The 22,459-nt window shown below is 43.4% G+C and overlaps 1 protein-coding gene across 2 annotated transcripts in view; it reads right to left on the minus strand.

Moving 5' to 3' along the window:
* NPL (N-acetylneuraminate pyruvate lyase) overlaps positions 1-22,459 on the minus strand; it is a 42,855-nt gene that overhangs the window by 16,244 nt on the left and 4,152 nt on the right. Inside the window, exons 1-6 of one of the 2 annotated variants that reach the window (XM_070384831.1) lie at positions 21,814-21,848; positions 15,556-15,629; positions 14,364-14,539; positions 10,616-10,673; positions 2,396-2,471; positions 793-885 (exon numbers count right to left, since the gene is read on the minus strand). In XM_070384831.1, the coding sequence (XP_070240932.1) occupies positions 793-885; positions 2,396-2,471; positions 10,616-10,673; positions 14,364-14,539; positions 15,556-15,564 (412 nt within the window). In that variant the 5' untranslated portion in view covers positions 15,565-15,629; positions 21,814-21,848. Of the gene's footprint in view, positions 1-792; positions 886-2,395; positions 2,472-10,615; positions 10,674-14,363; positions 14,540-15,555; positions 15,630-21,813; positions 21,898-22,459 lie in introns of those variants that run through there. The other variant, XM_070384830.1, reaches the window with a different exon arrangement.

Below are 22,459 nucleotides of genomic sequence, written 5' to 3' on the forward strand. Positions count from 1 at the left end.
TGCCTCCTCGTTCGTCTGTACTTGTCAAATTATAGATCTAAATCTTCTGTTCCTTGAACAATAGATGGATATTTATAAAGCGCAACCTCAGTGTTTTCTTTTAAGGAAGTTAAAAGGAGCAGAATTTTAAAAATAGCCTCCTAAGAAATTTCATCTACTGTAACAGTCTTCACGCTGGAGAAGTACGATAATGATGACAGAAAAGCTAGAAGAAAAGTGAGAAGAGATCAGAGTACCTTCCTGTGTGCCAGGCACCGAGTATGCGGTAGGGTACAAAGCCGACTGTCCTAGTGGGGTTTGCTGGCTGTATCTTCCCATGTAAGAAGGAGGGGTGTGTGACATAGACACAAGGCGTCTGCTAGAAGTGCCTAGGGGCCAACATGTCTTTCATACTTAAAATATTCCATTTAAGGTAGTGCAGATGACTGATAAGGATGGACATTTTATTCTCCCCCAGCCGTGCTGGGTATTGCGGCTCCCAGACTCTAGTTGCAGTGCATGGGCTTAGCTGCCTAGTGGCATGTTGGATCTTAATTCCCTAAAAGGGACAGAACCCACGTCCCCTGCTTTAGAAGGCAGATTCTCAACCACTGGACCACCAGGGCAGTCCCAGGCTGCCTTAGTTTTGATGAGTGACTTATTTTGGAGCAGTTGGAACTATCTCAGTCAACAGTCTTGTGCTTTTGTGACATGGGGTGGGGTGGGATGGGATGGAGTGTGGGAGTTTCTTAGTGAAATAGGGTACAACGTGAGGGCTAAAGGGGGGGAAACGTGGAAAGAGGCAGTACTTACTCTTCACCCCGGTCAAGGCAGGGATGTGATAGTAGTAAAACGGCAATGCAGGGGCAGCAGCAGCCACTTCTTTTAGGAAATTAATTAGGACATCTGAAAGAACAGCAGGAAAAGTCATGGTGTGAACAGGTGTAAAACTGCCTTTCCCCAGGGAAAAACGAGCCACCGAGTGACATGCAACCATCTATTTCAGAGGCTGAAAATTCTTGACCATGCTTACTATCTCTGAGATTGCTATTGCAATTCACTTCATGCAAAGTTTTGTTTTCCTCTCTCCAGAAGGGCCAAAATAAGAGGTTCACTTTCCTACTATACTAAAATACTAACAAAAAACTGGTGCAAATCTTCCCACATACTAAGAGAAGTCATGAAATACTCTTACAAAAACCAGGAGCCCATCAAACAGGATCCTCTTCCTCTTACCCAGCAGGCTAAGTGTGATCAGTGAATAGTAAAGACTTTGCATTAGCATCAGAATAAAGTTGTAATTGAGAAAATCCTACAACAAAAAGATAAAACAACATCTGCTCAAAATGGGAAGACATGAAAGTAATGGCACATTTCAACCAGAGTTTGGTACTTTTCCCCTTTGGAGAGAAATTTATATTTTTCAGAAGAGAGTTCAGTTTGGTTTACTGAAGAACTGGGGTTTCCTACATCCTCCAATTTGAGCTTCAACAACAATTTCACTGCTGTTTATATAGATATTTATGATAAACAAATCCAGCAAGACTGCTTACACTTGGATGCCACTGAATAGTGGGAAAAGGAATCCAACGTACTTCATCTGAATGCTGTGATAAATGTTTTTTATCTATGATAAATATTTCTGACAAAATTATGCATTATTTTTTTTGTCTTTTATGTAAAGTATTTATGCAAGAAAAATGAAAAACCATGTTAAAAAACTTTTAAAATATTCATTCTAAATTTCTGAATTGTAATATTTAAATTATTTATCTATATTAACAACTATTTTCTCTCTACCAATAAATATTTATTTAACTGCATGCAAATAACATCTTGTGTTTTTAATCCTTTTACATTTGTATTGTATTTTTGCTAATCAAAAGAATTAAAAGGACTCAGTACACTTGGAAACCACAGATAGTTTCCATACAGAAAACAAGAACTTGATATTTTGAAAGCAATGGATATTTCTGTGAAATCTTTTTTCCAGTTCATCTGACTCACTTGAATAGTACATGTAGTCTCAAAATGCCCATCACTTATATTCCTCTTTTTTTTTTTGGAGAAAAATGGTCTCACGCTTTGCCATGTAACTCTGACTCTACACAACGGATTGGACAAGAAGTGGACACCTGACCCAAACACAGGCACCTGTAGGTTGACCCCAGGCTTGGTGAATGACCTAATCAGATTACTTGGCAAAAGAGCCAAAGTCCTTTGATGGAGTCTTTTCTCCTGTGGATCCAGGAAGTCTGAAAATTCCGGAGAACTATGCCATGGCAGTCTCATGCCGTGAGACTCTTCACGGCAGTTCATAGGACTTTACTTTCATGAGTTAAATACAAGCATTTGGAACGACAGCATAAAGAAATGGAACATGTGTGGCATTGTGTGTTTAGACCTATCTACCTACCTTTGTTCCATGGCTTGAGAAAGAAAGGTGCGATGACAGCGATGCCGTCGGCTCCTATTTCTGCTGCATGTTGGGCCTTTAAAAGAAGAAAGACCACTGGTCACAATTCCAGTGTGGGTGAGTGTGGGGGTTTCTCCACACCAACAAGCAATTCTCAAACACCAGCTGGGTTTCCTACAATTCAAGTCAACTCTGACACTGTCTATCTGGAGATGGAGTCAGCTTCCACGAGTTAAGGGCTCAGTCCCATAAGACCAGCCTCCTGTGCTTAGTTGCTCATTCAGGACCAACCCTTTGTGACCCCATGAACTGTAGCCCGCCAGCCACCTCTGTCCACGGGGATTCTCCAGGCAAGAATACCACCCTCACGTCAAATGCCATGTTATCCTGTGCTCCTGACCTATGGGCTGTAGACTGGAGGTGTCAATGCCCCCTCCAAAGATCAAATAATTTGCTAAGGTGGCTCACAGAACTCAGAGAAACGACTGAGGAGACCACTGTCTACTTTATATATATATAAAGTAGGATATGACTCAGGAACAGCCAGATCAAAGAGTTGCACAGGGCAAGGGGCGGGGAGGGCACAAAACTTCCACATCGTCTCCCAGTGGACGTCTCCCACATCCTCCCCAAATCTCTACATGTTCACCAAACTAGAAATCCATCCTTTGGTGTATTTAATGAGGTTTTACTACATACGCATTATTGGTTATATCATTGGCCATTGGTGACTGGTTCAAATTCCAGCCCCTTTCCCTCCCTGCAGGGACAGAGCTGAGAATGAAAATTCCAACCCCTTAATTCACTGGCTTGGTGTTCTTGGCAACCAGCTCCCAACCTTAAGTGCTTTCCAAAAATCACCTCATTAACATAACAAGAGACACTTTTATTGTTCTCATCTCTGGGAATTCTAAGGGTTTTAGGGGCTCTGTGCCAGAAATGGGACAAAAACCAAATACATAAGATCTTATGGAAAAAACCAAATGCTTTTTTGGCCAATTCAATCTATTTCTTGTTATAAATCACAATATCACAACTATCCTAAGAGATTTATTATATTCACCTCTAACTTAGATACTAGAGGTTAACAACAGACTTTTCAAATTTGCCAGCTGATGTACCACTAGAGTGGGAAATTAGCCATATTTAATAATGTCATTACCAGGAAAATCCCAGGTTGCAAAGTAGAGACCTTTGGAGGAGGTGAGCTGTGTTATTTAACTTGAACCTTCCAAGGCTTTGTCACTACAAAAAAAAACTCGCTATGGAGACACGAGCAGTTTGTTTTGATAAACTGTAACTGTTCATGATAGAGAAACTAGCAAATGTCACGGCTCTTCCAGCGTTCAGCCCGTTGGATAACACCGACTTTCCTCTCCAAAGATACAACAGTCACATTTCAAAATTCATATTACAGATTGGAAATGTTAGGGACAGGGTAGAAGGGACAAAGCAGGTGATTAAATAGTTAATGCCACTAGTGCATTATACGTAGACAAAAAATGGGAGACCTCTGTAAGTTAATGATTACTCCAGAAAGCAGGTTTGCTTGTCCACAAAACCAAGCATGCTTGCTTTGCAGCAGAAGCATGAGACATGACCCAAACAATAAAACAATTGCAACAGTAGGAAAGAGCTGGACACGACTGAGCAACTGAATAACAACAATCGTAAGACCTACGCCATGCCCAGTGAGCTCAGTTGTTAGGACACACTCTTTGCACCCATGAAAAACAATAATTTGTGTACCTAGCTTGACCATGAAGGGATAAAAAAACTCCCCTGCCCAACCTGAAGGAGGAACTGAAGTTGGAAGCATGACATCTATTCAAGAAAGACAAAGAAGGTCTTCTCCCCCTCCCCACTTCTCTTCTGATTATAAAACTATAGCCCGGTAATCTCTCGCCCACTCTCTTGTGTAAGCCTCACAAGCATCCTATTCGAATAAATCACTTCTTAGCTATCATTTTGCCTCTTGCTGAAATCTTTCTGCACTGAGACATAAAGGACTGGAGCTCTTCGGAGTACCCTTCACGCCATCCTGAAATGCCACAATGGTTTCAGCAAGGCAGTTGGGAAAGTTTGAGTAGAAAGATAATACACATCACAGAAGATAGAGTGCTACTCTTCTGATGTTTTCTCACATTATCTCATCAAAAATGAACATTTCTTCCCACTGAGCCCTCATAACTTTTTTTGTATGTATTTCAAGTAGAGTACCTAAGCCTACCACACTGTAAGATAGTTGCATATGGTTACTGGTCTCCAACTAGAGTTAATTCCCTGAGGGTAGGATGTCAGATCTTATTGACTCTTGTGTTCAGATCAGTCATGGTGCTGAACACATAGCAAGTACCCAGTACCCAGTAGATGTGTGAAACATGCCCCATTACCTAAAAGGGGCATCACATTAACTATGGATATCTGTATCTAATAGATGTGATTAACTTTCTGCAGAAGTAAAGCAGAAGAGTCAAAAAGAGACTGGAATACAGTCTAAAGACCAGTCAAGGACATTGGACAGAATTTTATTAATAAAGGATTGAAATGAGATATATTTGAATCATTCAGTACACTGTTCAGGACAAGAGTAGTAGGGTAACCTTAGCTGAAAGGAAGGACAAAAACCACTTCATAGATAGTTGATGGCAGGGCCCATTCAGGCATCATCCAGTGGAGACTTATGACTAAGCAGATGCCAATATCACTGTCTCTTTGGCAAGATTATCCCACGGCAGGGGATTAATCTTTATGCTAAGATTATCTTTATATTATTCTAGTATTGAGTCCAATGAACAACATTGGCTCTCATGTCATGATATAACAATATTTTAAAATTTACGAGACCCAGGTTCGGTCCCTGGGTTGGGAAGATCCCCTGGAAAAGAGAATGGCCACTCACTCCAGTGTTCTTGCCTGGAGAATCTCATGGACAGAGGAGCCTGGTGGGCTACAGTCCATGGGGTCTCAAAGAGTCAGACATGACTGAGCAACTAACACCTCTTCCATCGGAAAAAACGGCAATTGAAAGGAGAAGGGGGAGAAAAAAGATTTCCTCCACTACACTACCTTACTTGAAAGACTGACTGTAGGAACAACAAATCAAAAAGAATAAATTAAGTTTTCAAGTTCAGATTCTAGGCTTACTAAGCAATCATTTAGTAATGCCTTCACTTGTGGCTTGCCTAAGAGTGTTGAATTGCAGTTTTGCAAGTATACAGTATGCATCCCATTTCTAAATTCAGTTAATCGGCATTTCTCCAACAGTCCGATGGTTAAGACTCTGGGCTTCCACTGCAGGGGGCACGGGTTCAATCTGTAGTAAGGGAACTAAGATCCCAAATACCACATCAGGGCCAAAATAAATAAATAGACAAATAAAAACTTAATTAATTCATTCAAATAACAGGAAATAGAATCAAACAAGGGCTTCCCAGGTGGCGCTGGTGGTAAAGAATCCACCTGTCAATGCAGGAGACGCAGGAGACATGGGTTGGATCCCTGGGCCAGGAAGATTCCCCTGAAGGAGGGCCCGGCAACCCACTCAAGTATTTTTGCCTGGAGAATCCCATGGACAGGGAAGTCTGGCAGGCTACAGTCCACGGAGTCGCAAAGAGTCGGACACAACTGAAGCGATTTTGCATTCATGCTGCTGCTGCTGCTAAGTTGCTTCAGTCGTGTCCGACTCTGTGCAACCCCATGGACGGCAGCCCACCAGGCTCCCCCATCCCTGGGATTCTCCAGGCAAGAACACTGGAGTGGGTTGCCATTTCCTTCTCGATCAAACAAAACCCACAAGAAGATGCTGGAGTTAGATCGGGTCATTGTGCTCCCTGGAATTAAAGCATCAAAGTTACGTGGACAATGTCTCTGCCATTTCAGTAAACAGTGTTTCGGCCAAACTGCCATCAGCTGCTGCAGCCACCAGGTCAGTGTGCCCTGAGGAGAACTCAGGATGGAGAAAAACATGCATATCAAAGGAACGGTTTCGATAAGCCTGCATGCACTTTCCCATACAAAGAAAAGCACTAAAGCAATTAACTTGAAATGTATTTTTGTGATAAGCTATAGTCTTTTGGGAGAAGGCAATGGCACCCCACTCCAGTACTTTTGCCTGGAAAATCCCATGGACGGAGGAGCCTGGTAGGCTGCAGTCCATGGGATCGCTAGAGTCGGACACGACTGAGCGACTTCACTTTCACTTTTCAGTTTCATGCATTGGAGAAGGCAATGGCAACCCACTCCAGTGTTCTTGCCTGGAAAATCCCGTGGACAGAGGAGCCTGGTGGGCTGCAGTCCATGGGGTCGCTAAGAGTTGGACACGACTAAGCAACTTCACTTTGACTTTTCACTTTCATGCTTTGGAGAAGGAAATGGCAACCCACTCCAGTGTTCTTGCCTGGAGAATCCCAGGGACGGGGGAGCCTGGTGGGCTGCCGTCTATGGGGTCGCACAGAGTCGGACACGACTGAAGCGACTTAGCAGTAGCATAATCTTTTGATGTTCAACTACGTGGTTTATTTTTGTTTTTTTCAGCCAGAAACTCCTACATGTGCAGATTCTTCCCTTGCCTCTTTGGAACAGTCCCTCAGAGCTAGCTGAGTGGCTGTACCCCAGGCCCCAGTCCTTAGTTAAGGACGCTGATTAAAATATAATTCTTGCCTTTTAGACTGCACATTTTTTTCAGTCAACAGTTAACTGACAGCAGTCCAGTCTACGATACCTCTGGGCTTTCTTTACTTACTCCATTCACAAAGGCTTCAAAATCACCATTTACTTTTCTGCTAGCAACTTTTAACTCCTTCCTCCCTCGCCACAGTTTTACTCCACCTAACCTGCTCACCTCTAAACCCAAAGCAATGTAACTCTTTGCATTTTTGTTCCTATGTTCTAACTGAAGAGTGTACCTAGAAGAAAATTTCCACAGCTGTGTTGAGTGGTGATGGGACAAACTGAAGACGTACAACTTTAGTTGGTTTTTAGCACCACTAGGGCAATCCTTTTAAAAAAATTTAATTACTTTAAATTTATTTTTCAAAATTGTGACTTAGAAAAATGCAACACTGGGAATTCACTGGTGGCCTGATGCTTAGGATTCCAGGATTTCATTGCTATGGCCTGCATTCAATCTTTGGGTGGGGAACTAAGATTATACAAGCTGCACAGTGAGGTTTAAAAAAAAATCTTAACTATTTTTAAGTGTACAGTTCAGTTCTGCTAAATATATTCACATTGTTGAGAAACAGATCTATAGAACTTATTCATCCTGCAAATCTGAAACCTGTGGAAGGAGTTGTCAATAGGAACTTTATTTTGTACCTTAGGGCTCCATCCTGTTAAACTGTGAACTGTGCTGACCCTGCTGACAAAAACAAAAAAAAGCAGCAGCAGCAGCTATCTGTTAAGAAAGGCATCTTGGGGCAATGTGCAGAAATGTGCCTTTACTGATAATAAGTGAGACACACTTGTTTAGTCACTCAGTCGTGTCCAACTCCTTATGACTTCATGGACTGCAGCACAGCAGGCTTCCCTGTCCTTCACTGTCTCCCCGAGTTTGCTCAGACTTATCTCCATTCGAGTCAATGATGGCATTCAATCATCTCATCCTCTGTCACCCCTTTCTCTTTCTGTCTTCAATTTTTCCCAGCATCAGGGTCTTTTCCAATGAATTGGCTTTTTGCATCGGGTGACTAAAGAGTTGGAGCTTCAGCTTTAGCAACAGTCCTTCCAATGAACATTCAGGGTTGATTTCCTTTAGGATTGACTGGTTTGATCTCCTTGCTGTCCAAGGGATTCTCAAGAGTCTTCTCTAGGACCACAGTTCGAAAGCATCAATTCTTCAGTGCTCAGCCTTCTTTATGGTCCAACTCTCACATCCATACATGACTACTGGAAAAACCACAGCTTTGACTAGACGGACCTTTGTCTGCAAAGTGATGTCTCTGCTTTTTAATATGCTGTCTAGGTGTGTAATAGCTTTTCTTCCAAGGAGCAAGCATCTTTTAATTTCCTGGTTGCAAGTCACTGTCCGCAGTGATTTTAGAGCCCAAGAAAATACAGTCTATCACTGTCTCTATTTTTCCCCATTTATTTGCCATGAAGTAAAGGAAATCAGTCCTGGGTGTTCTTTGGAAGGACTGATGTTAAAGCTGAAACTCCAATATTTTGGCCACCTCATGCGAAGAGTTGACTCATTGGAAAAGACTCAGATGCTGGGAGGGATTGGAGGCAGGAGAAGGGGATGACAGAGGATGAGATAGCTGGATGGCATCACTGACTTGATGGACATGAGTTTGGGTGAACTCCGGGAGTTGGTGATGGACAGGGAGGCCTGGCATGCTGTGATTCATGGGGTCGCAAAGAGTCACACATGACTGAGCGACTGCAATGAACTGATGGGACTGGATGCCATGATCCTAGTTTTTTGAATGTTGAGTTTTAAGTCAGCTTTTTCACTCTCTTTTTTCACCTTCATCAAGAGGCTCTTTAGTTTCTCTTTGCTTTCTGCCCTTAGGGTGGTATCATCTGTGTATCTGAGACACATTTGACCAGTCAATAAATTGTAACCAAAAAAAAAAAAAAGATATAGACCTCCCAATCAGAGCTCTTGGCAAATAACTTATGGAAACTAAGTGTATTTCTCTGTTTCCCTTTAAAAACTTCTGCCTTTTGGTTCCCAGAGGGGCACTGTTCTGGTGGCTGCTGGAATCTGTGCTCCCTGAATTGTAATTCTAAGACCCCAAATAACCATGAATTTGTTTTCTATTGTCTGTGAGTTTGTTCCTGTGTTGTAAATAAGTTCATTTGGGTATCATTTTTTTTAGATTCCACATACAAATTTGACGTACTTCACTTAGTATGATATTCTCCAGGTCCATCCATGCTGGGTTAACAGATACATACCACTCCCCACAAAATAGATAGGCAACAAGGACTACTGTACGGCACAGGGAACTTGTAGTAATCTATAACGAAAAAGAATCTGAATCGATATTCTTTGTATTTAGATATACGTCTGATCCAATTTGCAAAAGAGAACACACAGCTGCATCACTCGACGTTTATAGTGACGCAGACAGGCTGCACGGCTGCAGTTTGTGCTCGTTTGACAGTCAGCTAACACCTAAGTAACCTCAATCTCAAGACTACTAAGTTCTACCAAGGTCTATTTGAAATTAATCCAATCAGGGATTTAAGTAAATGTCCAGGGAATAAAATTTAAGGTTCAACCAAACGATAGAATTCTGAAGGTAATAACTGCTTCATCTAGATGTGTGTGTGTGTGCGTGTGTGTGTATCTCTGTATGTGTGTATATATAAAACTGCATCACTTTGCTGTATACCAGAAACTACCACAACACTGTAAATCAACTATACTTCTATTTAAAACAAGATCTCAAATAAATGTATGTCTTTGTTTTATAGCCTGCTGCTTTTTCTCAGACAACAAACTCTATTCCCATTAAACGACTCTTCTTTCCCCCTCCCACTAGTCCCCAGTAACCACCATTCTAATTTCTGTTCACGTGGATTTGACTACTTTGCATACCTCATAACATAAGAGGAATAATATAGTATTTGTCCTTTAGTGACTGGGGTGCTTCACTTAGCACAATGTCCTCAAGGAGGTTCATCCATACTGCAGCATGTGACAAGATGGATTTGCTTCAATATTGAATAATATTCCATTGTATGTATATACTATATACCACCTTTTCTTTATCCATTCATCCATCCACGGGCATCTAGGTTGCCTCGACCTCATGAACAGTGCTGCTATAAACACGGGTGGGGGCAAGCTTCTTCTGTCTAAACTTTCTCTTCCATTCTCCAGGCATTCATTCTCAGTTTTTACCACTTCTCATGTCTGAACACTCACTCCATCTCCTTTAGGCGCAGCAGATGGTCTTGCCTTTCACTTCCCAGAGAAAACTGAGGTTGGCTCAAGTTAAGTTCCTTACCTGCAAGCCAGATAGCTCCATACCCATCCTTACTTTGCCCAATAGAATAGGTGCCTCTGTCTCCTATTTGACGCTCTGCTACAGCAGTTATCACCTTGGGCTGCTCTCTTCATAGCTCCGTGCTGGCTTCCCTGAGGTCCTAGACCTTATATGCACCAGCATAGCATCCAATAGTTAGCAAAAGTGATACTGACTTTAACTCCAGCATAAAGAGGGAGGTCCCTCAACTGGTCTCTCCCAGATGGACCCACATACATACCAGTTCTTGTGACTCCTTCAAGCTCAAGGCTCCCACATGAATTACTATCTGATCCAACCTGCAAAAGAGAAAACTCTGTTGCATCACTTGAAGTTTACAAAGGGCTGTGCTACTCTGGTTTGTGCTGGTTTTACCAGTTAGCTAATATCTGGCTAATCTCACTCTTAAGACTAGTGAATTCTACTGTGGTCTACTTATAATTAACCTGATCAGGGATTTTTTAAAAAGTCCAGGGAATACAATTTAAGATCCAACCAAGCAATAGACTGATGTTGAAGCTAAAACTCCAATACTTCGGCCACCTGATGTGAAAAGCTGACTCATTTGAAAAGACCCAGATGCTGGGAAAGATTCAAGGCGGGAGGAGAAGGGGACGACAGAAGATGAGATGGTTGGATAGCATCACTGACTCAATGGACATGAGTTTAAGTAAACTCCGGAAGTTGGTGATGGACAGGGAGGCCTGGCGTGCTGCAGTCCATGGGGCCACAAAGAGTCAGACACGACTGAGCGACTGAACTGAACTGAAGCAATAGAATTTTGAAAGCAGTAACAGATTAATCAACACTTGAGGACTTGTTTTGACTATGCCTTGTTAGAGATTCTGCATTTGATGGTGACGGTATACATGCAGATAGGTGTAAAACTGAGATATTTTGGGTTGGAGATAAAAATAAAGAGGTTCCTTAAGGCGTACATCCAGGAATCAGTCCTATAAGAAACGAACTCGCTGTGAAAAGTTTTTTCCTATCTTGAAAGTCCTCAGGATTTGGCCATGGAAAAGGTTTTCTCTGAGACCCCAGTGTTCATCTTTGGATGTGTGCCACTGGGTCCCCGGGGAAGAAGCCACACTTAGACTGGTCCTCTGTGGGTAGGATCAATAAGACTCAGCTGTAATTCAGTCATGCTGGTGAGTCTTCCAGGGACTCTGAATGACACACGTGCTGCTCTCACGGGATGGAGACATGTCATCCCCATTGAGGCCTGAGCACTGAGCCCTCCCATCATCCTTGACTTGTGCTGTCTTAGGTAAAATGGGATCTCACTGCGAAGTCCTGTGATCAGGTCTGCATTTGTAAAGGATAACAGAAGACTTCTGAAAGGAGAAAAGGTGGCTGGCTTTTTATCCTCACCAGCAGCTTTACTGCGTGACTCCCTTAAACCTTTTACTACCCCATCTCCTGGCTTAGGTTAAAACAATCATGCATTTCCTTCTCTCCACCAGGCTGCTGACTCTGTGGCTTTAGTACAAACTTGCAGTTTCTCAATTCAGGAGGAAAAGACTCCCCAAAGTGTTCTAGCCGCCATGACTTACTTCGTTTTCCAAGTCCCTGCAGAGGCTGCTCCAAGTCTTGACTTTTCACCTCAAGCTCTAAATTCTACCCCACGACCCCTTTTTCTTGGCAGATGTCCTTGCTCCTCGCTTGCAAGGCACCAAAGATAAAGGCAGTCTGCACAGACTCCCTTTTCCTCCTCCTCACCTCTGTGCTTAGCAGTGTCCCCTTCTGAGTGTTCCTCCCAGCTTCTTACTGTCTCCTAGAGCTACTCTACCTACATTTGGTTTTATTTCAAGCCCCGCTGAGATCTTCCATCAAAGGCGTCGGTTCTCCACTCTCTTTATCTCTTCTCCAATGGCACTGTCCTTTCAGCATGGAAATGTGTTTAAGACTTTCCTACTCTGAGAGAAATAAACTACCCTTCTTTTAATCTTGGTTCCTCTTCTCTAATCCATTATTCCCTTTCTCCTTCCCTTCATCCCAGCACATTTTTAAAAATAAGTATTTTTAAAATTTATTTCTCTGTGCTGGGTCTTAGTCACAGTCTGTGCAATCTAGTTTCCAGACTGGGGATCGAACCTGGGCCCCTGCATTGGGAGTTCAGAGTCTTAGCCACTGGACCACCAGGGAAGTCCCCACATGCAAAGGTTTTTCTGAGTGTGAGAATAAACTACCCTTACAGGTCCCCCTTCCAGGGGTCTGCTGCATTCTACCCCCTCTGCAGCTGCTTCTGTGACAATGACCGGATGGGCTCTGCTCTCTCTGAGGTCACTGGTTATTTCCTGCCTTCTCAATCCTCCATTCTGCCGACTCTCACAGCATCTAACAGTTATAACAAATGTTATAATGGACATGGCACCCATGGCAAATAATTACAGTGAATTCTTATATAATCCTTAGCACTGTGTCAGGCACTTCTTGGACCCTCACCACCACCTTATAGGATGGGTACGATTAACATTCCAGGCTGATAGAGCACAGGGCGTTTAAGACCAGCCTGAGCTCACAGAGCTACCGAGAGGCAGAGCCAGCAGCTGACTCAGGCAGTCTGGCCTTCAAGCCCTGCTCTTAATTCCCATGTTCTCTGGACGCTCTACAAGACCTTGCTTCCTGCAGTGACAGGACTCTCTCCTCATCTCCTTCCAACCCTTCTGAGTGTTTTCTGTCTGGGCCCACTTTACTATCCCCCTGTTTCTGGTGCCTTGCTTTTCTGACCATGCTGGGAGGCACATGGGATCTTAGTTCCCTGACCAGGGATCGAAGCTGCACCCCCGGCAATAGAAGCACAGCTTCCTAAACTGCTGGAACTAGGGAATTTCCTCTGGTGCTTTTCTTAATGTTTACCCTTGGCCTTCCTGTTTTCTCACTCCACCCACGGTCTTTAATTGTTTGGGGCCCAGGATGGGACTGAAAATTAGCTGAAAACTGACAGAAAATGCCTATGTGGACGTTCAAATTTGGCGTACAATTTCAGAGTGCCCGAAGTGCTCCAAGGGCTTCTCAGGTGCTGCTAGTGTTAAAGAACCCGCCTGCCAATCCAGGAGATATAAGAGACTCGGGTTTGGCCCTGGGTCAGGAATATCCCCTGCAGGAGGGCACAGCAACCCACTCCAGTATTCTTGCCTGGAGAATCCCATGGACAGAGGAGCCTGGCGGGCCATGGTCCATAGAGTTGCAGAGTCGGACACAACCGAAGCGACTTAGCACACAGGCAAGGTGCTCTAAAGCCATTTAAGGATTGGAGACTTACCTCCAATCTAAGGCATCGTCAATCACTCCCTCCTCTGATCCCTGTTTACACTATTTATCAGAAGGATCAGTGTTAGTTTTCATGGTCTGACATCTCCACTGGATGGTAAGCAACCTGAGGGCAGAGATCCTGTTTTATATCCCCAGTGCCAGCACAGTGCATAATACACAAAGTAACAACGAATCAAACTTGGTTCATTGCGCCTATTGAATCGATGCAGTTCTATTGGTTTCACTGGGCATGATTGAGTGTTATGACAAAAATCCATCACTGCACTGAAGTTTAGAGGATGCAAAAAGCTCCCTAAGACTATGAGAGGAAGCACCACAGACAGCATGCGGAGTCATGTGCAGAGACAAGACGTGATGGAAGCAACAGGACCCACCCTGAGATGGGAAGGATGCTGAGCAGCTCAGCAGAAGGGCCAGCAGCCAACCACCAGGACCCTCGGCCCCAGATCCAAGGACAGGGAACCCACCCCCAGCAAGGGACTGGCCTGGTAAACAGACCAGAGGCAGTTTCTGGTTACCCGATGGGATCTCTGAGAGCTGGGAGTGTCTTGCTGCCCTTCCACATGGAAAGGAAGGGCGTTCCTCTCTCCACAAGCTGACTTTGGGCCAGACTTGTGGCTGGAAGGCAGGAATGCTGTGTCATCTGAGACAGAGCTACGGTCTCTGCCGCCCTGGCAGATAAGGGTGTTTATCTCGATGGAGCCACTCACTTGTTCCTCCCCTTTGTCACCCACTCCTCTGCGACCCGGCAGCGCTCCGAGATGCTCAGGGACAGGCCTTCTCCCGTCGTGCCGTTCACTGTTCCAAACAGAGAGTCAGTCATGGGGACCAGCTGATACCTGTCATTCCTCCGGCACCAACGCTGGCAGTGCAGGGGCAGAAACCCCTGCTCAAGAGGAAGGGACACGGAGAACACTGAGGAGAGTCTGGAGCCAGTGGTGTGATGTCATGTTTCCATTCTTCACTTCAGAGCCAGTCTTTTGTTCATCTTCATCTTATCAAAATGACCAGGAAGGTTAGGCATGACTTGTAATTACAAATCTGTCCTTGTTTTCAGGGATAGAGAGTAAGTATTTTAAATGGAGACAGAGATGACTGCTCAGGTTTCAGGCAAGTCTCTGAACACGCCAGGCAAGTTCTCTATTTGGGTTTAATGGCAGGAAAACCAATACCACCCAGTACCGGGATGTCCCAGCGGTCCTAAGTGGCATTTATTGACAAAGACAATGGTGGGGACTGCAGATCTAAAACGACCTCTGTCTATAGACCTGGGTCCGTGGACTCTTTAATCAATAGAAATTGGTAAGAGGCCAGACGAGAATCTCAGGCAAGGCTTTATGGCCGTTCCTGATGCGGCCGGAGGGAGGGAGAAGCAGAAACAGGCACCCTTGCTCGCTCCCCAGAGTGGCAAGCTGGTCCTTAAAAGGGGTCACAAGAGGGCGGGTCCGTGGGTTGGGCAGGAGGCATAGGTGGTCTGCCCACTCCCTCGGTGTGCTGTATGCGGGCATCATGTATAGCACCCTGCTTTTGCTCCCAGCACCTCAGAAGTGGCCACTGGCCATTGCCTTTTTGTATCTTATTGCTCATCATTTGCCCCAGGTGCACACGTGCATAGCGATTTTTAGTCCCTTACAGTCTCTTTATAGTCTGTTGCTCTAGGTGCAAGTGCTCTGGTTAAGGGTCCCAGCTCCTGGCCGATTTCAAGCACACTACCCAATTAGATAATCCCTTGATCATCTTTTAGGTCTAAAATTGATGAACCTAAAAATTCACAAATCTTACACTGCTTAGCCAGGCTCAACCATAACCTATAACACAATACTACTGTGACCTCCAGGCTAGTAATCTGCTTTCCAAGGACTGAGCTCAAGATATGTAGAGAAATCCCTAAAGATGACTTACCAAAGACATTCTTCACTCCCTGTTCCTCTACGAGATAGTCCACATACCGACCAATGACTGAAAAGTTGATTTCTCTGAAAAACACAAAAAAATCGGAAAAGAATGTGCATTTATTCTTTTCTAGATTATTCAATCCATGTTTATTGTTTAGTTGCTAAGTGGTGCCCGACTCTTTTTTCGACCCCATGGATTGTATCCCGTCAGGCTCCTCTGTCCATGGAATTTCCCAGGCAAGAATACTGGAGTGGGTTGCTATTTCCTCCTCCAGGGGGTCTTCCTGATGCAAGGATCCAACCTGCATCTCCTGCATTGGCAGGCAGATTCTTAACAGCTGAGCCACTGCTCTCTCTTGTTAATCGTTATTCAAATCCACCCAATCAGACTGAAATTCTTAGCCTGCTCTGAATAATGGCTGGGTTTTTTTCTTCTCTACTCAGCCACACGTGACTCAATTATGTGAGCAAAACCTTATTAGCTATCCACAAAGGTTTTACATTTAAACTTCGTCACAAGTAATATTTAAAAAATAATTACTTAATTATCTTTTGCCCTTTTGGGGAAGAGTGATGGGCTGGGGTGTGGTTAAATGAGAACTTAACATTTTCCGTGTGGCCAGAAGCAATCATTTCTTAGGAAGTAAGAAAATCCAATCTTAGTAATTGAAGAATTTTCGCACTTAATATTTACGACAATAGAGGAAGGCGTAAAGCCATTTATATGTGTTAAACTGAAGGGGAGTAACAGTTGGAAAGGAACTTTGCCATCAGTTTGTCTTTCAAAGTGTCATTTGCGGGACAGCGGTATCAGTATCTGGGGATATTAGCTGGAAATGATGAGTCCCAGGCCACACACAGTTCTCCTGGTCAGAATCTGCACTGTAACAAGATCTGCAGATGATCTGGATGCGCTTTTCAGTTTGAAAAGTACTAACCTTGTAAAGATCTGATACTTCAGGCAATAAGGGCTCTTTTCCTTAAAATCATAATGAGTTTGAAAATCTAGAAACTGACAGATGAGATAAAATGACCTGTTCTCAATCAAAATATAGGTGGGGAGGATGGAGAATGAAAACAAAGGAAAACAGTGGGGCAAGGGTGTGTTAAATGTTGCAGAATGCATGGTTGACAAGAAAACTAAGTATTGATATGAGTTGGCTAGCACTTTTGCATTTGTGTCAGTGGGGCCAGAGAATACTAATTTAATTTTAACCTTATTAACATTCTTTTTGTCTTATTACTCCTTAAAAAAAACAAAAGAAACCAAAATATCTGAGGCATATAGAAAACAAAGACATCAAAGGGTATTTGTCAAAGGAAACAGAACAACAGAGATGAAAACAAAGAATGCCTAGGCAACCGCTGCCCACAATGTGCAAGAGGTAACCAGTCCAAGCTGCCACGTGGGCAAAGGCCCGCTTTAGTGTAGTTGAAAGGCCAGCAAGGGGAGCAGGCGCTCTCCATAATGGCTCATGTCCCAGCATCGTTAACACTGCCCCTCCCTGCCCACTTGCTCAAATGTCAAATCCTGGCCTCTCAGTCCCACTGAGCAAGACTCTAAGATGGGGGAGTGGGCTGCCTAGACAATTCATCTCAGGACCCTCGTTTAGGTCAGCTTGACCTGCTCAACTTCTCGAAGTCTCTCTGCTTCAGACATTTGTGACCACTCGGAACCACACCTTTACAACACACTTGCCCCTTGCTGCTTCCGTCGGCTCTTCCCCACCTGGAACAAGCCCTGAGATGCAGGAACCATCAGCAGGGGCTTTGTCTGTGTGACAGTAGCTCTGGTTTTGACCGATGATGTCCACCTACTCATGCAAGCAACCAGGAGACACCTCTGGCAGGTCCCAGGGACTTTCCAATCATGGACTGGAAACCGGAAATAAAGTCTCTGGACAATAGCTTATGCTGGCGTCACGGATTCAGACACAGTGGCTCCTGAAGACTTTCACTGAAGTCTCAACATCTCCCCAGTTCCACCCTGGCCACATACACACGGAGAGCAGGCCTGGACTTTTCACCAAGGAGGAACCTCTAGAGCTCCAGGTGACTGAGGCCTAGTAGGTACTATACTCATTTTAATATGCTTTCTTTTGGTTTAATCTAATGTTTTCCTGGGCTTCCCTGGTGGCTCAGATGGTAAAGAATCTGCCTTCAATGCAGGATACCCAGGTTCGATCCTTGGATCCGGAAGATCCCTTGGAGAAGGGAATGGCAATCCACTCCAGTATTCTTGCCTGGAGAATCCCATGAACACAGGAGCCTGGTGGGCTACAGTCCATGGGGTTGTGAAGAGTCAAACATGACTGAGTGACTAACACTTTCACTCTAACACTATTCCGTGTATACTTCAGCTTTCAAAATCAGATGGAAGCTACTCATCCTTTTTGGCAAAATAACTACTCAGTTACTTAAAAACTCCTTTGGGAGAGCAGCATGCAGGGGCTATAATGACCCCACCCTGCCAGAGGCAGAAAGTGTCCTATTCTGGAAATCTGGGTCACTCAGTCTCCCGCAACAGTTACAAAGACGACAGTCTACACAAATCCATCTCCAGCGGGCCGGGCCCTTTGACTGGCTGGGTAACAGGTTTGTTGTTACTACAGTGTGTTGTAAAAATTCTCATGAGGAAGTCCAGGGCCTTCGGGGGAGAAAACACGACTTTTTTCCAGACATTTTGGCCAATCTGAAATGGACTCTCTGTTCTAATGACTGTGAACTTGCCCAGTGGAAAAAGTGATTTCTTGAAACAACTAAGGAAAACAAAAGTCCTTCACTCTAATGTAGAAAAAGACACGAATTGGGCTGGGTAGAGATTGACCTTCCTTTCCAATTAGGCATTAATCCGTAGGATCTTGGTTTCATCAACTGCACAAATAGACATGACAGCTCTGAGTTGCTAGGAAGATTTAAGTGGAATACGTCCCTTAAAATACCCCACATGAAGACTAACACATAGTGTTCAGCCAATCAATGTCAGCTTCCTCTCCTCATGAAATTACAGCTAACTAAATTTACCATATGCTGTGTGAAATGCTGAAGATTCAAAGATAAATAAGATATATGCTCAGTCCCTATGCAGCGCCTGGTACCCAATAAATATCTATATATAAGGGTAGGCAGCTCAAAGCCTGTTGGGTGACTTCCCTGGTTAGTCCAGTGGCTAAGACTCCAGGCTCCAAATGAAGGGAGCCCAGGTTTGATCCCTGGTCAGGGAACTAGATCCCACATGCTTCAATTAGGACCTGGCACAGCCAGATTGAAGAAAAAAAAAATCTGTTGGTAGAAACACGCATGTAACAAACAGCTATTATAATAATTATCATAAACAAATAATTGTGATATAATATGAAAGGGTAGGCACAGGGTGCTAAGAGACCACAGAGGAAGGACTCTATAACTCTTTTTAGGGAAACTGGGGAAGAATAACCAGGGGATGGTTTTGATGGATGAATAGACAAGTTCAAATGGAGCAGGAAAAGGAGAGGATGGTGGTAGAAAAAGGCAGAGGATACAAAATGTGTAAAGGCACAGAGAAGAAAGGGGATGAGGTGTTCTGGGGAAAAGAAATGTAGGAGGAAAGGTAGACTGTAAAGGACTTCCTATGTCATCCCAGGTTCTGGGCTTCCACCTTCAGACCAGTTCATGCCAGACTTCAGTGTGCTAAAGAATCATTCGGGGACACCGCTAAAATACAGGTCCTAGTTCAGTGGTATGTAGTAGCACCTGAGATACTGCATTTCTAGCAAGTTCCTATGTGATGTTGGACCATGCAAGTAGCAAGGCTTAGACAAAACGGAATTCAGAAAGATTCTTAGAGAGTAAATCTAATTTGTTTTTGTTGTTCAGTCGTCAAGTCGTGTCCAACTCTGTGACCTCAGGGACTGCAGCACACCAGGCCTCCCTGTCCCTCACCATCTCCTGGAATGTGCCCAAGTTCATGTCCATCACATGATTATATTTATGAGGAAACTCATTGGACTACAGTGTGGAGGATGCCCTGCAGTTGCAGGTACTCAGAAATTCTTACTTAACGGACATCACCATAGTATCCCTAATAACCTAACACTAGAGAACTGTGGACTCTCAGCATTTGAATGGCCTTAGAGATTATGTGGTTGAATTCTGTCTCCTTACAAAATATGAGAGAACTTTTACAAGGTGAATAGAGCTCCCCCGCATCAGATAGTTAGTGGTGTCAGAGCTGGGGGTTAGGAACCCAGATAGTCTAACTAAAATCTATTTAACCATGTTTTTTCCCTGCCAATTTCCTCACTTTAGGAGATCAACTTTTGTTCAGAGTCGAATCACTAGAATTATGAAGAAAAAAGAATCTTCAGCCATTCTGAATTATGGAGGACGTGGTTTACTCTAAGAGCCAGGTTAGGAAAACTCCTATCTTGGTAGGTCACCGGGCAGAATTTCTAGGTGTTAGATTCCATGTAGCTCTTCTTTCTGTCCTGTCTCTTAGAAAACATGTCAGAAAAACAGATTCTCTTGTGGGCAAGTAGGTTAATATCTACCTGCTCTTGGTGGTACTCCAAACCTGCTTCATAGCTATAGGAATATTTAGATGGAGCAGAAAGATGGAGAGAAAAGGGAACTGACAAAACTTACATGCCTACTATGTATCATGTACTTACACACATTTTGATTTAATTTAAATTCTTACAAGGCCCTTATAAAAACACATTTTTATTTCATACTTCAGGAAAGTGAGGGTCGTAGAAGAGAAAATAATTCATGAAAAAAGAGGAAATAGTCAATGGAGGCAACAGGGCTAGAAGTATTTGGGAAACAGAGAAGGATCCAGAAAAGCAGAGTCATTTTAGTTATCTCTAATATGTGTGGGTCTTGGTGTCCCAGGAAAACAGCAGGATAGAGCGAAAACACAGATACTCAGAGGGTTCCAGATGAATAAGCAGGACTTTGAAGAAAGCCACTTCTAGGCTAAGAGGGATCTGATTAAAAAGGTTAAAGTAGCACCAACCAGATACAGTGTTCTGAGCTTGCAAACAGGATCTTACTCCATAACAGGAAGTTAAGTCCTGTCTGCTCATGCAATCACATGACTGCTGTTTTATCCGCCCAACAAGTAGCTGACACATTGAGAAAGAGCTGACTTCAGTCTTTCTTAGCGCTTGTGGAAATGGAGAGGCAACAGGAAAAAAAAAAAAAAGTGCTATTAACCACGCCATCTCAGCAAGAATTTTACTTAGACCTAGTAAAAGATGTGATTTTTTTGAGAATCTTAGAAGTTAAAATGTTTGAACTCCAATGACCTAAGGGAAAACTGTGATACAGCCAACTCTGAATTAAGAACAGTAAAAGTCATAAGAAATGTGATCCACTTTAAAGGGATAGGGTTAAGGTTTGTAAAAATTCTGTAACAGAAGACCAAAAACATGTCTTATTTAAAGGCTTATAGAATACATCATCTTTCATTTATCCCTTACGCCACAACAGCAATTCAAACTAATTAACCTAAGCACATGCTGACCCTATGCTAAACACTATTACATGGATTATCTCATTTTAATACTCATAACTCCAGAATGTAGGTATAGTTGCAATTAAATAGAGGAAGAAAGGAGAAGCTTTTCTTCTAACATGTCAAAAACAGATCCAGAAGGTGGACCATTCCCCATTGTGTTAATGGTAATGTTCAGGGAGGATTTACATATTGCTCATGGATGCCGGGAGCACATGACCACTCTGCTAGTACCACCATACTATTCATCTGGAAAATGCTTGCTTGGTAACAATCTCTCAGCAATCACATGTTATTACCTCCCTTTTGCAAGCTCCCCATCATTTAACCAATGTTGAAATGAGTCTGTAAAACATGCCTTAAGGGGGCCATCTGGCAGAAACCTTCCCCACTTTCTTCAGGGTAGGACATTTCATCACGTCCATGAACAGTCTAGATCCAGCTTCTAGAGGCCAGAGCTTGATATCAAATCCTGCTAAAATGAGATTTTCCTCACCTAACTCCACTGGTCTTATTTGGGATGGGCAGGGCTCTGATGAAATCCAAGCAGAATTTTGCTTTGTGGGGCTACAGACACCAGGAGGAAGGTGAGCTGCCATATATTATCTCATCTTCCTCTGCACTGCCTGTGATACAGAGACCTCTTCTCTGACCTGGGGTCAGAGACACTGTAGGGGTGGAAGCTGCAGAGTCCAAGCCACCGCTACTATGGAGAACTTTTGATCATTATGGTGGAGGGAGATCCCTTTAGTCCCAAACCATAGTTACCCATGCTCAGTCATCGGTGTGATGGTCGCAGCAACAAGACCTTGGAGCTTCTTCTTTGGGGAGGCCATCGAGTTGCTTAAATGTCTGGAAAACATATAATGTCCTTCCTGTCTTCAAGAAATGTCAATTAATGATAAAACTCTGGGGCAAAGTCCATTCCTACACAGTTTAGAACTGTGAAAAATGCTTACAAGTGTACAAACACAGAGCAAATGAGAGGAATGTAAAATGTGAGAGCTTTACACTATAAAGGAGGAAACTATATTTTAAAGACAGGAGAGAGGGAGACAAGAGAGTAATGTTCTAGGAAAATACCATTGGAAAGGACTCCCGACTTATCTATACAGATGACCAAGGCAGTTTGAAACCTCAGAGAGCAGGGATGAAAAACAGCAGAAGAAAGAATATGAATCAAATTCAGCAAGGTCAAAGACATTACTCAAGTTGAAATATGGTCAGGAGAAAAGGGACAGTCTTATGTCTTTTCATAACTTCATATGGTTGAACAAGAATCTCCCCTTAGACCAGTATTTAAGCCTTAAAAGGCTTCAGTGTGAGCTACATAATTATCTTTAGATTTACCTAACTATCCTTTCATATTCTAGTTTTAATCAGTTTTTCCCTGTTTCCCTGGCTTTAGGAAATC

This window comes from Bos mutus, chromosome 16 (genome assembly GCF_027580195.1).
Source record: "Bos mutus isolate GX-2022 chromosome 16, NWIPB_WYAK_1.1, whole genome shotgun sequence".
In the NCBI taxonomy this organism is placed as follows: Eukaryota; Metazoa; Chordata; class Mammalia; order Artiodactyla; family Bovidae; genus Bos; species Bos mutus.